General features: G+C 37.1%; 1 protein-coding gene across 1 annotated transcript in view; it reads left to right on the top strand.

The window, feature by feature from the left end:
• Positions 1-14,149, top strand: part of INSC (INSC spindle orientation adaptor protein) — a 115,525-nt gene that overhangs the window by 85,630 nt on the left and 15,746 nt on the right. The window contains exons 8-9 of the mRNA XM_064453267.1: positions 8,871-9,042; positions 11,102-11,280. Of these exons, the coding sequence (XP_064309337.1) occupies positions 8,871-9,042; positions 11,102-11,280 (351 nt within the window). The remainder of the gene's footprint in view (positions 1-8,870; positions 9,043-11,101; positions 11,281-14,149) is intronic.

Genomic DNA, 14,149 nt, shown 5'->3' with positions numbered 1-14,149 from the left:
GGAGAGCTGTGGTGGTTCTTTTTGTGTTGTTTATGGGCTGGCAGGTGGCAGAATGAAGCCTGATCACGTGAAACTTCTAGCCCAGACTTGGGCTTTACAGATCTGGAGGATTAGGTTGGTTTGGAGTATGGAATTAGTGTTTTTACTGCTTATATGAAGTGAACTACTTGCTAGTTGTTAGGTTCTTTCTGTCATAACATCTCTTATGAGTATTATTCTAAGAGTGAACGAACTGACTCATAAATTAGGGACACTACTAGAAAAATAGACAGTGACTGGATGACAGAATCAGAACAGTATTTGGGGCTTTCCTCAACAACATGCTTATTTTCCCACATCTATGCAGCTTCTTAGGTAAAATATGGTGAGTTGAGGTTTTATCTTTGCCATAACACAATGCTTACACATTTTTCCATCTAATATAACCAGAGAAGTTCCTGGGCTATTGAAGCTGGAATCTGCTCACTAGGTAAATTCAATTTCAGCGAGTTCTGACATGGTTTTCTGATGTGAGATCAGTTTATGAAAATAAGCTTGACTTGCAGATATGATTTTGAAAGCAGATTGGAACTGCCCCTGTACGAAAGTGCTATCTTTGCTTACTGAAAAAGTAACATCAATAGAAAGTGTAAACAAATATGTGGTTTTGTTCCTTCTTCAATGCAGTGTTCAAACAGTAGCTTAACTTTAAATATATATGTTTGTTATCCTCAATAAGGGTGCTTATTTATGTTGAGACCTGGAAAGGCAGCAAACAACATTGAGTAGAAGAAGTCAAAATTCAGCTTGTAAAAATATTCCATTCTGTCAGCCTCTTAGCATTGTCCTTATTTCTTCTAATATAGAATCAATATAGCAACTGTATTTGACCAAAGAGCAGTACTGGGAGGTGTTAATGGAGGAAAAAACCTCTGAGATCACTTTACCTGATGGGTCATAATAGACCTCTGGCTGCTCATAAAGATTCCATGCAAACAGATGATCTTAAACTTGGATTTCTTATGCTTAAAGCAATTCTGAAATTATTTTATTGCCACTGCAGTCATAGAAATAAATCAATGTTTGTAGGAGACCCAAGGAGATTTCCCTATCTGTCAGGAGAGCAATCTTAGCACCAAATAGCTTGAGTCTGCTGCAGCCAGTAAAGTTGCATCAATTTTCACCAGATGAAAACTACTACTTTTTTGCTTTTTGAAATTCTTGTTTGAATAAGGGTAGCAATTTCCTCTGTTGTTATTACAACACGAATGGATCTTTATTGAGTTGCTCACTAAAAGTTTTATAGCTAAAGTGCTGTGAGTGTTTTCATTATAAATGGCTATAATAAAGCTCTATAACTTGCTTGTAAAAATTCTCTGCCAATAAAAATCTGGCACACACAAAGTCGGTTCTGGAGCTAATTTATTTATTAATTAATATTATATAGTATATTATTTATTTATTTATTCTTAATTTATTCAAATAATTCAACAGCCATTATGAAGTAATGAATGTAGCAAACAACTGTATTAACTTTTGGTGCCTCGTTGTGCTTTCCTTAAGAGCAACAAAAAGTTTTAGAGAGAACAACATGTCTGAAGCACTGAGTCAGTTTCGGCAATTATATAAGTTTAAGTTTAAAAGCATTTTTCTGAACAAGTTGCTGTATATATTTAATACATTCTATTAGATATATATCTTACTGTTATGGTACGTTTAATCAGTGTACCTGTGACTCAAATACCATAGAGGCCTTGCATTTCAGAGACTCTGGATAATTTTTAGGCTAAACAAACCGACACTCTTGAAATGAGAAATATTTTCATGAAAACTTTTTGCATAAGGATCTGTTTCTGAATGCATTTGCAGAATCTCATATTTAAAGTAATAGTTAAAAAAGTGACATCCTGTGCTATCTCCATTGCTCATTCACTCTCTCTAACTTTCTAATGTAACTCTCTACTTCCTGCTGTGGTGTTTTCATTGTCATACTTTGAGCATAGGGTAGGGTTATGTTTGTTTCTAACTTCATGGTGTAATGATTTGTTCAAGAATGTTAATCTGATGAAAGGAGAGGTTGTATGCAAAATTACAGTAATAATAATAATAATCCCTTTTATTAATGCTTTAGCACAATCATGTTAAGGTTTGAAAGCACTGACTTAAACACATCCAGAATTCTAGCAGGAAGATTATTAGATACTTTTCCTGAGAGAAGAAAGACACTATGAAGAGTTAGATTAGCTGATAATGACTGATTCTCTGGCTGTGACCTCCATGCTGCTCTTTTTGGATAGAGCCACATTCTCATTATTGTAACAGATGAAGAGGGTCCTCTAAAAATGTGGTGTGCATGGGATTTTTTTTTCTCATGAAGAGGTACACTAACAGACACTTCTTGAAAATAAAACCCATGGTGGCACACCAAAAACTAAATGATACAAAGTAATCAAACATGTTGAAAGAGTGTTCTTGTTTTTAAATGCCAGACACCAGGTGTTTCAGAATATGCCCTCATGCGATGAAGTGTCTGTGACATTATTTATTTAAAACTAGATGATCGGAGCATGTTTTTTTCAGTGAGCACATCTCATTTTCTGGAGTGCCCTGCTATGCATAACCCTGAAGCCCCTGTTTGTTTATAGGAATAGTTGAGGTGGGTTTTTTTATTTTTCTCAGACTATGATCCCCCAGGGTAAATAAAAATGAGGGCTCTGTGGAAACTACTAATGTTTGGTCTTTCCCTAATTCAGACTTCAGGTCCCAGTATCTTGTTCAGCATTCTTATATAACACATGACAGTTCCTCTCATCTTGTTGCCAAGTCCTTTTTGTGCCTTGTGTGGCTTCATTTTAATGAAATTCAGACCCCAAAGTATAATATATGAAGCCTTATCCATTATTTAAAAGAATCAAGCATATACTTTCCGGAACTTGTAATGCAGATATCAAGAACGTCCTACAAATAGGAATAGATTTCTGCAGCTTAAAACGAAGCCAGTATCTTCAGCCCAACAAAATGTAGGGCAAAAGAACCTGAGAAAACTTTGGCTTTTGTCATGTGTCATATAACATGAATTTAATCTCTATCATACGTGAACACAAATAATTCTCCCCTCTTATATGCCTCTGAGATTACAGATAACACAGTCATTATTGTGATGGTCTTTTAGCTGTGACAGAACAAGAATGTAACAAATGCTGAGTGCAAAGGCCATTGCAAATGTCTTTTGTTTTCCAAACCACCATACTCATTTGTGCTCAGTAGTTTTCCTTCTATTTTATCAATGCATCCCAATTCTATAAACACCAGCAGTGGTTGAGTAGAAGGATCTGAATTACAGGTGACTTCTATATCACTGCAAGTGAATTCCATTGCAGTCTCTTCTCCTTCTGCCCTTCGCAGCCACTCAACAGCTATCCTGTAGAACTGGAGGCATGTGAGGAGTAGATCAGGGAAGTTGAATGTATCCTTGGGTGGTTCACCTATGTTTGTAGAGAGTGGTTTGAAGCAATGTAAGTTGTGACTTATGGGAGTGAGAGTATGTGAACTGCTAGGCTAATAGCAGTGCAGCACCTTGTTTCTTTTATTGACTACAGAAATAATACTTTAAAAAACTGTCTTACCCTTCTTACCAGTTCTCAAAATTGAGGGAGTTCAAAGCCAGCTATTCCCTTATTCTTGAAGCAAAGACAAGATAGATGTCTGGAAGTCAATCTTATTGATTTTGTCCATCCTTTCTGTAAAATGACTTGTTCTCTATTACCTCTTTGACAAACAGTTGTACTTTTTATCTGCAACAAGCTTAGAGCATCTCTGAGTGCCAAAGAACATGCACTGTGAAGTGACTGCTTGACTGCTTTCCCTAGGTTTCATAGGGAGAAAAGGTTTACATACTATTTACCCTTTCAATCCTAGTTAGCCCAGAATTAGGAACTCGTTATTTCATCTTGCTCTGCAATTTGGTTTTTCCTACAGCATGGCTGCAAGGTTGCTACTTAGTCATTGCCACATTTAGTGCATCCCTCAAGCTGATACAGCCAACTGTCTCTTTTTTTTTTTTTGGGGGGGGGGAGTGGGGGGAGAAGGTTGAGATTTTTTTTTCATGCCGTATAACAATATTCCTCATATAGATCAGATCATCTTCACGCTGCCCCTTGATGGCTGAATGCAAGGAAGAACAAATACCTCTTCATTAGCTTGACCACATTCTGAAGGAGGGAAGTTTAAAAGGGAAGCCTTAGCTGATGTTGCCATGAACCAAAGCACCCACTCACAGCCAATTTAGATTCAAAGTTAAGGTTGCTGCCAGCAGTTTTAAAGCTGCTGATATGGGAAACTTTCAATCTTTATTCAGCCCCACACTGTTCTGTAGAGTATAGAATATGGCTTATAAATGAGGTTCCATGGCCACTGTTGTACAGCAGTAGTTATAAAAATCATTGCAGTTATGTCCACTGGTCACTGATGCTGCCACAGAATTGCTGCAGTAGCTTTGATTACTTGGAATAGTATTTGTGGAAATTTTAATGGCATCACTCTATAAATATATCATCTCACTTCAAAAATAGCTGACCAAATCTTAATCTGGTATAAATCAGCACAGTTCTCAGTTAGTGGAGCTAAGGCAGTTTTTCTCTGCAGAGAACTTGGCAGGGCAACTGTTCAAATATGAAAGATCATTGTGGGCAAGGTAGAATACTTTTGTCCTTTTTCCTTCCTTTCTTTCAATGTAGAAATTAAACAAGACTTGCAGGCCTTATACAGGTGCAGAATAAGTTACAGAAGTTGACATAGGATATGCCTCAGCCTTGATGACCAGGAATTCAAAATATCAGTACATCAATTCTGCTGGATGACATTTTCGATGGAGTTGTAGAATAGTGAGGTGACTTCATGGTTCATGTGATGGTCTGACGAGTGAAGTAGATTGTGTTTAAAGAATGCTGAGCAGGCGATCCAAACATTTTCTGAATATGATTTTTCCTTCCTTCCTTCCTTCTCTGTCTCCCTCTTCTTTATCCCATAAATTCTAATGTGTTTGGTTTTTTATCCAGCTATGCAGTTTCTATCTAGTCTGCTAATGTTCATGTCTTCACCTATAGAGTTAACCTGTCCTTAGCTTCAAGTTGAAGGTGCTAATACACAGCATGTGTGAAAGGATAAACCAAACACAACTCTGATCTGTCAGTTCTTGACTGTTTGATGCAGCCTCTGCTTTTGAAATCCTCCTCTGCCCTCCTGGGAAGGTTGAGACAATGTTTAAGAAGGAATCTCCTTTGTGATTTTGTTTCCACATTTGCCATCTTATATCTGGATCTCAGCATCTCCCTTCCATTCTTCCTTTAAAACTGTTTGGAACCCACTGATGCTGCTTTCCAGAAGCACCTAGTTGTAGGCTGATAGTGTTATCCATGGATTTGACAGTGGGAAATCAGCCGATAGCCTGTAAGGCTTTGCAATCTCAGCAAGATGACTTGGGAGATCAGTTTAGAGAATGCAAAAAAACTTTCCAGAAAGTTTACCAATATGTAGAGATCACCTGAGTGTTAAGAGTGGGCAGACAGGAATGTTAGAGAAAGTCATAGTGTGAGAAAAGGCCTTCAGCAGCATTTTATACAAATGAAGACAGACATTGAAAAGAAGGCAATGAGTCCTGGTTCCTGGAGTGGCATGGAAAGCCTGCCTTGAACCTCCTTGAGGAAAGCAGATAGTTAAGATTGTTGTCGTGTGTAATATTTCAAATCATGAATTCCTTAATACAATTCATCCCAAGTTCTGTATTGGTATCTTTAACAGATGCCTAGTTTTATTTAATATTTTTAGGAGGAAGAACAGGTATACTGAAGAAAGAAGAGGGCTGCCCCAGAACTCATTCATTCCTGTTGCAGAGAAAAGAAATTATTTCCATTCAGAAGACCTGAACTATGCAGTAAAGAGGTCACGTATTTATTTTGTCACTTGGATTAAGTTTCTATAACAGGCCTATGCTCGTAAGGATGTAAGTTCCTGGCATTTTTCCAGTTATCAATATTGAAATATTAGTGATTAAGCATTTACTGAACGCCATTCCTCAAATGCAGGGTCCAAACAGCACCTTGTTGCATTCATGGAATTCATTTGTTTGCATTATCTGGCTAACTGGTTCTTTTGTATTGCCAAGGTGATGAACAGATTTGACATTTAGCTGATTACTTCACCAAAATTAAACAGAAAACAGGGCAGCCATCCAAAGTTCCTTTCAGTGTGAAAGCTAATTATAAAAATGCTTTGAGCAGCAATTTCTTTTTGGATGTTAAAGTGCTTTTATTAGATTGTTCCCCTGTCATTTTAAAATTTATTGCTAGACACTTGTAAATGGGGTTGCCTGCTGGAGTAGAATTATTTTATTTTCTATATTTAAGATGTGAGACAAATGTGTATAGAGCAAATTCCAGGCTGAATTTTTTAGTATTTTATATGATTCTGAATAGAAAGGAGAGTAACTAGTGCTGGCTTTCATGGATCCAAAATATGTATTTTATCTTTATGCTGAATAAAAACATATATCCACTTCTATTTACAATTCAGCAACTCCTGATTTCCAAAAACAATTACTTAGCAAATAAAAAAATCAAATATGTAATTTTAAAGTTGAGTATAGCCCTTTTATTGTTAGAAGCTTGTATTTTATAGCATAGATATAAACAATCAGTGGTGTTGGAAAAATCTGACTATGTGCTTGTACCTGTCTTTCAAGAACCATTACTTGTTCAGAAACAGCATAAAACTACTCTAAAGTCATTTTTCGAGGTCGTAAGAGTTGGCCAAGTGAATTTTAACTAGTCAATTTAGAGCTGAAGAGTGCTGTATCCTGTTAGCAGATCTTAGAAGTTTCTTGTGAAGTATTTTTTGAATGCCTGGGAATATATTTAACTTTTTATACTGACTGTTGTTATTAGCATCCTTTGGACCCCAGACAAGGTGTGATCTGAGGAGGTTTCAAGGTGACAAAGTTGGGGGTTTTTGCATATGATATTGTCTAGCACACTTTGGCTACTAAATCATCTTGTGAGGACATCTATTAATTCTTGACACTGAGATCTATTAATATACCTTGAAGCCAAGTGAATTATGTGAATCTGCTGTTTCAAGCTGTAGAATTCTGCCATAACCAGGAGGAAATATTTTGCTGTAGGTAGATTAATGTTGAAAGCTTGTCAAGAAAAAGTTTAACGTTGAAAATTTATTCTTCCTCTTCTTGCCAGTACTTGAGCTTCTATACTAAATCCCATTTGTAATCTGAGGGAAAATAGAGATATAATTTCTTTTGTATTTATCTATGTTATTAGAGTTCCAATGATATAGTCTATTGCCTATTAAAAAGTACATTCCCATGAATGATCTTCCAGAGGGTAGATTTTTGCTCCCATCAATCTGAGAGCTTTTCTTGTAAAATACAGTAACTGTCAGTGCTTACCAAATAATTTAATTCATGCCCATCACAGGATAAGTAATTAAGATAACTCAATATTCTGTATTAATAACTAACAAAAATGCAAATAAAATATCCTTTGTGGAGATAATGGATAAGACTTAATGTGCATGTTCTGAGGAAGCTTTGAATAGACAGAGAATGCAGTCTGAACAACAGACCTAAGAAAAATTCTTGGTGAATGTACAACACAAATGTGGGTTTGCTTTTGTTTGACTGTTAAAGTATATTTCAGTGCTAAGCCTTCATAACTCCTCTTTGTATCTATAAAGTGTCCAAGCAACATATAAGGCAATTGACCCCACACTTTTTCAGAACTTCAGATAAATAAATAAATAAGGCCAGTTTTTAAACCATTCAGTGAAATTTCTAAAAGCTCTGATCATTTGTAAACTGTCCTATAGTTACATTAGTTTCATTTTCATAAAGATTTTAATTAGTGAATTTATGTGGATTTGACATAAACATGTCCATAATTAATTACATAAATCTACATGCTCTGTCCCTCTAAGGACATCTACCTACCTGCTTGACAATGTGATGGATTATTCAGGGATATGTTAAACAAGGAGAGAAGCATAGTCCTATTAATTTGAAAGTTCACAGATTATGTCCTTGTCTACAGAGGACCTTCATTTGCCGGGTTTGGCTCTTAACACATGATTTGTTTCTGCAGTTTAAGCTCTCCCATTGGCTATGGTCTGTTGCAGTCTTGTTTTGCAATGGGTCTCCTTTAATCCAGAGCAAAGTTTGCATAAATGATGTGTCTGCCTAAACTGTGTAAGGAATGAGCTCAGAACACTTCAGACACTCTAAAAGCATAAAGTTATGTACATTTTACTAATTTTTCTGTTTCTCTTCCAAGTAAGCAAAGGATATAGGGAATTAGTTTTAATGTGATAGCTGTGCAAGCTCATCAGGTGCAGTTTGGTCAGGGTCTCTCCTTAACAGGATTTTTGGATCCTGCATTGGCTCTGTGAAAAAGTCAGAAAAAGGTGGCAAAAAAATATGTCTCTGAAGAATTTACTGCACACTCAGGCTTAGGTCTTGTAGTGAGAGACACCCAGACAAGGCAGTGGCTGTTAGCATTTCCTTATCAGAGCTTATTTTTGGATTGACTTGGTTTAACTTGAGACGACTGTCAGAAAAGACTTGTTTGTTTGACCAAAATCAATTCAGCAGACCATTACGGGAGAAGGAAATGCAAGACCTTTTGCTGGTCAACAAACTTTGCTGAACTCATTTGTATTTGCTAAATTGAAACTCTCTATGTCTTAAATGCCACCAAGTTTAAGTCATTGTTGAAAATAAACTGAGTAGTTTAGCAATAGCCAAGAAAAGAGAACTATTAACCCATCTTCGGTTGAAAAAGTATTTCCTGAAGTATTTCCAAGCTATAACTATTGTTTTTCCATAGGTTGATGGGATACTGTGCCTGGCTGACATTCTTACTGACAGCACCCATTCTGAAGCTACTCATGCAGAAGCAGCAGCAGTAATTGCACAGATCACATCTCCACATCTCACATTCACTCAGCATCTCAGCAGCTTTCTGGAAAATATGGAAGAAATTGTAACAGCACTTGTCAGTAAGTTCTTTATAGGGCTTTTGAGCCTTTCCAGTTAAAATGACAGGGTGGGGTAGGGCTTCCTTTCATTAGAAATATTCCCTAAATAATGTTTGCCATTCTTTCCTTAACCGATAAAAGCACTCAGTTTTAATTCTGAATCAGAGCATTCTGCAATTGCATAATATTTTTTACTCCAATCCATATTTGAATAGAATTTATGCATATTTGTCAAAATAATATCTGTGTGAAATTCTACCATTACAGCCACAGAAATGTCTCACCAAAGTATCATCTTTTCCCATGTTTGTCGGTAAAAGAGCAGTTTCTAATAGCTGCTAACCTTTATGCCTGTTGTGTTTTCTAAACTTGCTAGAACTCAAGCTCACCACTGCACCTACATTTGTATGATACTTCAGAGGAAAAGTACAGTATCGTATAATTTATGGGCATTGTTACAAGAAAATAATAGATCTGCCTTTCTTGTCTAGGCCTCTGATCTATGGTAAAATGAGACAAAGGTAACAGCAAGCTTTTCCTTAACCAGGGTCAGTAAGGACACTTCAGAAAAATAAGATGATATTTCTCATGACTCTCTAAAGAGAGGAATCTCTTATTTCTGGCACTGTACTCCATCCTTCTCAAATGCCAGAAGCTTTCAGTCAAGCATTCTCTTCCTCTCTCTGATCTGGAAATTCAGAGTCTCCCAGAGCTTCATGTCAGAAAGAACAGTCTGGGTCATCTGGTTTGATTTCTCATGTATAATAGATCAATAGGTCTGGATATTTCTCTACTGAGCCCAATGGTTAGAGCTAAACTACAGCACTTCAATTTTCATGAATGTTATTGCGGTGGGTTTGTTTTATTTTTCTTAAATAGAACAAGAAAAAAGTATAGTAGCGCCAGTGCTTGAGGATTGTGCAGTGGCTGAGAATTAGCTGAGATGTATTTAGGCATTCTTTGATATGCCGAAACAGAACTAGTGCTGCAGAAATCAAGGAAACAATTTATTCCTGATGACTGTACTGTCCATCAGCAGATATTGAAGATTTTGCCCCGAACCTGTCCTGAATCCAGTGGGTGGAATTAACCTGTGCTGAGCTTGGTTCTGCTGTATGTAGATTGCTGGATGCATGTGGCCTGACTTATTTAAGATGATTTTCCAGGTTATTATAACAGTCAAAGGACAATCTGAACAGCCTATCCAGAAGACCTTAGCAGGTGGAGCATTTCCCCGATTGTCACTATTTAAGTTCCACAGGAATTTTAGAATTGTATACTCTGCCCGAGAAATGTGACCATTAAAAATAGAACATGTATAACTTTGGAAGAGCCCTTTCAATAATCACACACCAATTTCCTTGTAATATTTATAACTCAGTAATTGAATTACTGTAATATGTTTAGTTTCTAAACCATGCTGAAATCCAATTGCCAGGTGATTCAGATCTTAGTTCAAATAAACGTGTGCAAGGAATTTAAAGGGAGCTGAGTCTTCAGCGCTTCTTACTGAAACTGGAAAATATGCAGGATGATCTTTAACTATAGAGAAACAGGTTTAGAGATAGGCAACATGCATATGTATCTTATTCTAAAGAATCAAATATATAGCAGAATTATTCTCTTATGGATCAGTTACTGTTGGCCTTCTGCCTCCTGTATTTAATTTTATTTAGTTATATCAAGTTCTATGTTGAACAACTTTCAGTGGAGTATTCCCTGTAGAATGGTATACTAGGTAGATCATCTCATTAATTAGGTGAATGTTAGAAACACTTGGTGTCTAGGTTCATATTTACCATCTTCCCCTGCTTCTGTGGTTCAGATGAAGGTACCTAATGTTAATATCCTTTATAAAACATCCTAACAGTGTGACATATTACATAATTGAGAAAATTAGGATTATTTTCTTTGCTTTGTTCTATTTTTTATCTTGATGATTATGAACTTGGTCTTATATAGTGAGATTACTAACGCAAGTTGCAGATGCTTAAATATTGCTTTGAAACACCTAACCACTTTTTTTTTTTATTTGCAGTGAGGGAATGACTTTTATTCAACTTATTTTCTGTATTCCTAGAACTGTGCCAAGAAGCCTCATCTGGTGAAGTTTTCCTGCTGGCTTCAGCAGCTCTTGCCAATATTACTTTCTTTGATACCATGGCTTGTGAAATATTGCTCCAGTTAAATGCAATGAAGATTCTTCTAGCAGCATGTTCAGACAAACACATAGTGGATACTCCATACTCCCGAGATCAGGTGAGCAGTTTCTCAGCAAGATGCTGTCTGAGCACATTTGCGTAAAAGTCAACAGTTTTCAGATCTATGGCTGTTTTGATGTAGTCAAATCTAAGTTGATTTCACGTCTTCCGTTCTTGTTTCTGTTCAATACATTGCTCTTTCTTTATCTGCTTCTGTTCCTTTTTATTATGAGAACTATGAAATAGGACAGATTTAATGTGATTTTGGAAAAAAAAAAAAGTAGTTCCATATTTCTAAGATGCTAATTTTTTTTTTCATCATGAAGATGGCCAAACAGTGACACAGAGGCCAAGAGAGGCTGTGGAAACTTCATCTTTGGAGGTATTCAAAACTGGACTGGAATTGTGACTGGACAAAGCTTTGAGGCAGATAGAATATATATATGTGGAGACTGCAGTCTAAATATACAATTGTCAGTTCAAAGATAAATTAGCTCCAAAAGCTGAATAAGGATCTGATCCTCAGCCCATTGACGTCGGTGGGCTTTGGATCAAGTCCTAACTGCGTGGTAGATGGTTTGCAAGTTTTACTGGCAAATACTGCTGATGTACTTTTGCATTTCCCTTTCTTTTTCACCAGTTTTTTTAGTAAGGAGACACAGAAAATTGACGGCTTGTGCTAATGCATAGACGAAGTCAGAAGGAATTCTTTTGTTCCTGTCAGGTACCGCCATGCAATGGGGTGCTGCAAAGGCACTGCTCGCTTGGCATCTCAGTGATGAATTTCACCTCAGCAGAGTAACAAGTATGAGGTTTGAGGGTTTCAGTAGCTCTTACTGAGGGATGGAGGTTGCTAGTCAGCTTTGCTAACCTACTTCTGTTTATGAGACATTGCGAATATAACTAAAGGTCCATAATTCAGGCCTTACAAGCCCATCCCCTTCCCACCTCTGAAGTAGTCCCAAGATGATTTACGATAGACTTGGGATCTGCACTGCCACAGAAAATTCTGTGTACCCTTCAACAGGAGCCAGGCCATGGAAATCAAGGTACACGGGACCTTAGAAACAGATTATTGGTGTTCTAGAGGGGTTACTAAGGCTGCTTTAGCTTATATTAAGAGCACTCAGGAGTTTTCCAGCTCAGAATTGTTTATGAAAAGGTGAAGTTAAGCCATAATTACTATATTGCTTTTTGGGCAAAGTCAAGGACATCAGCTGTGGTGTTTGACATGGATGTATACTATTATTACATATGTACAATTCTTCATGTTCTCTTTTTTATTCCTCCTGTAAGCTCTTATGGTTTTGATTTCCTTATTTATTTATGCTCTCATCTTAATTCTGCTGTCAGTTGTGAGTTTGCAGTTTGCTCTGTGGGTAGCATAGCAAGCCCCTTCTTTGTATGAGGAAGGCAGACATTTAAAGAAATATGTATGACTTTATTAGGTAACAGGCTAGTTCCAGGCCTTTTGCAGCTTGCAGGACATCTCATTAGCTAGAGGAACAGAGAACTGAATGGCTCCCTTCCAAGAATTGAGGTGATTTCATCCCCAGTAACCCCTTACATTCCTTCTTGGAATGAAAAACTAGATCAGAAAGGTGTGATATTTTCTGTGGTGTGCTGCAGTAAGTTTCTGAGCTGACCTCTTGTTATTTCTGCAGCAAAGGAGACTATGAAATCCTGCCTTGTGTTGTTCTGTTACTGAGCACCTGATGCTCAGGCAGAATCTGAGTGCTGCTCATCTTGTCTTTAAGAGCTGTCAGTATTGTTAGTCAAGAAGTTTTGGTAATGCAACAGCCTTAAGAGAAGTCTTCCCTTGAATTCTTGAACAAATGTGTGTTTGAGTAGATCGCCCACCTTTCAAAAGGGTACTTGTTTCAGTGTCATATTGGGGGAGGGGCGTGGTCTGCCAATAATGACAGTTTTATGGAATATATTGCTTTTTAATTTGTTCTGTGCCTAGTTGTTGCAATGAAGAAAGCACACTCAGCCAGAGAGAAAAACAACACTACAATACTGTATTTTATAAGTGTATTCTAAATTACCATTTTGGCTTTTGATACATGTACTTTAATTCCTTTCAGGTACATAATATAGTTGCTAACTTTTCCCATTATATATATCATTACGTCCCAGCCAGCAAACATTTGCCTAAGGATATGTAGATTAAAGTTGAGTAGGTTTGGAAATTTTTTGATTCAAGGTCTTATTTTGGAATATGCAACCACTGTGGAATATATTTTATGGACTAATGTCCATTCCGAATGATCAAGTCATCCTGGCCAGTAAAATAAACAACTTAGAATTAAGCTATACTAAATGTTGAAATAATTAAACAAAGTAAGAAAGGATTCATAGCAAATACAACAAAATATGGTCTGATTAAAATAAAATATTATGAAAGAGCCCCTCAGACTTAAATGCCCTGTTTTTCATAGACAACTTTAAGTAACACAGTTATCCTATAGAAAACTACCTAGTATTCCTAAATACTAGTCTTATGAGGAGTGGCTGAGGGAATTGGGGTTGTTTAGTCTGGCAAAGAGGAGGCTGAGGGGAGACCTTATCGCTCTCCACAACTACCTGAAAGGAGGTTGTAGCGAGGTGGGGGTCGGTCTCCTCTCCCAAGTAACAAGTGATAGGATGAGAGGAAATGGCCTCAAGTTGCACCAGGGGAGGTTTAGATTGGATATTAGGAAAAATGTCTTTACTGAAGGAGTGGTGAGGCATTGGAACAGGCTGCCCAGGGAGGTGGTGGAGTCTCCATCCCTGGAGGTATTTAGAAGAAGGGTAGACGTGGTGCTTGAGGATATGGTTTAGTAGCGGACTTGGCAGTGATAGGTTAGCGGTTGGACTCGATGATCTTAAGGGTCTTTTCCAACCGTAGCAATTCTATGATTCTATGATTCATTACTACTTTAGCA

This window comes from Phalacrocorax carbo, chromosome 5 (genome assembly GCF_963921805.1).
Source record: "Phalacrocorax carbo chromosome 5, bPhaCar2.1, whole genome shotgun sequence".
Taxonomy (NCBI): domain Eukaryota; kingdom Metazoa; phylum Chordata; class Aves; order Suliformes; family Phalacrocoracidae; genus Phalacrocorax; species Phalacrocorax carbo.
Note: the sequence above shows the minus strand (reverse complement) of the source record. Positions and strands in the feature narration are given on the sequence as shown.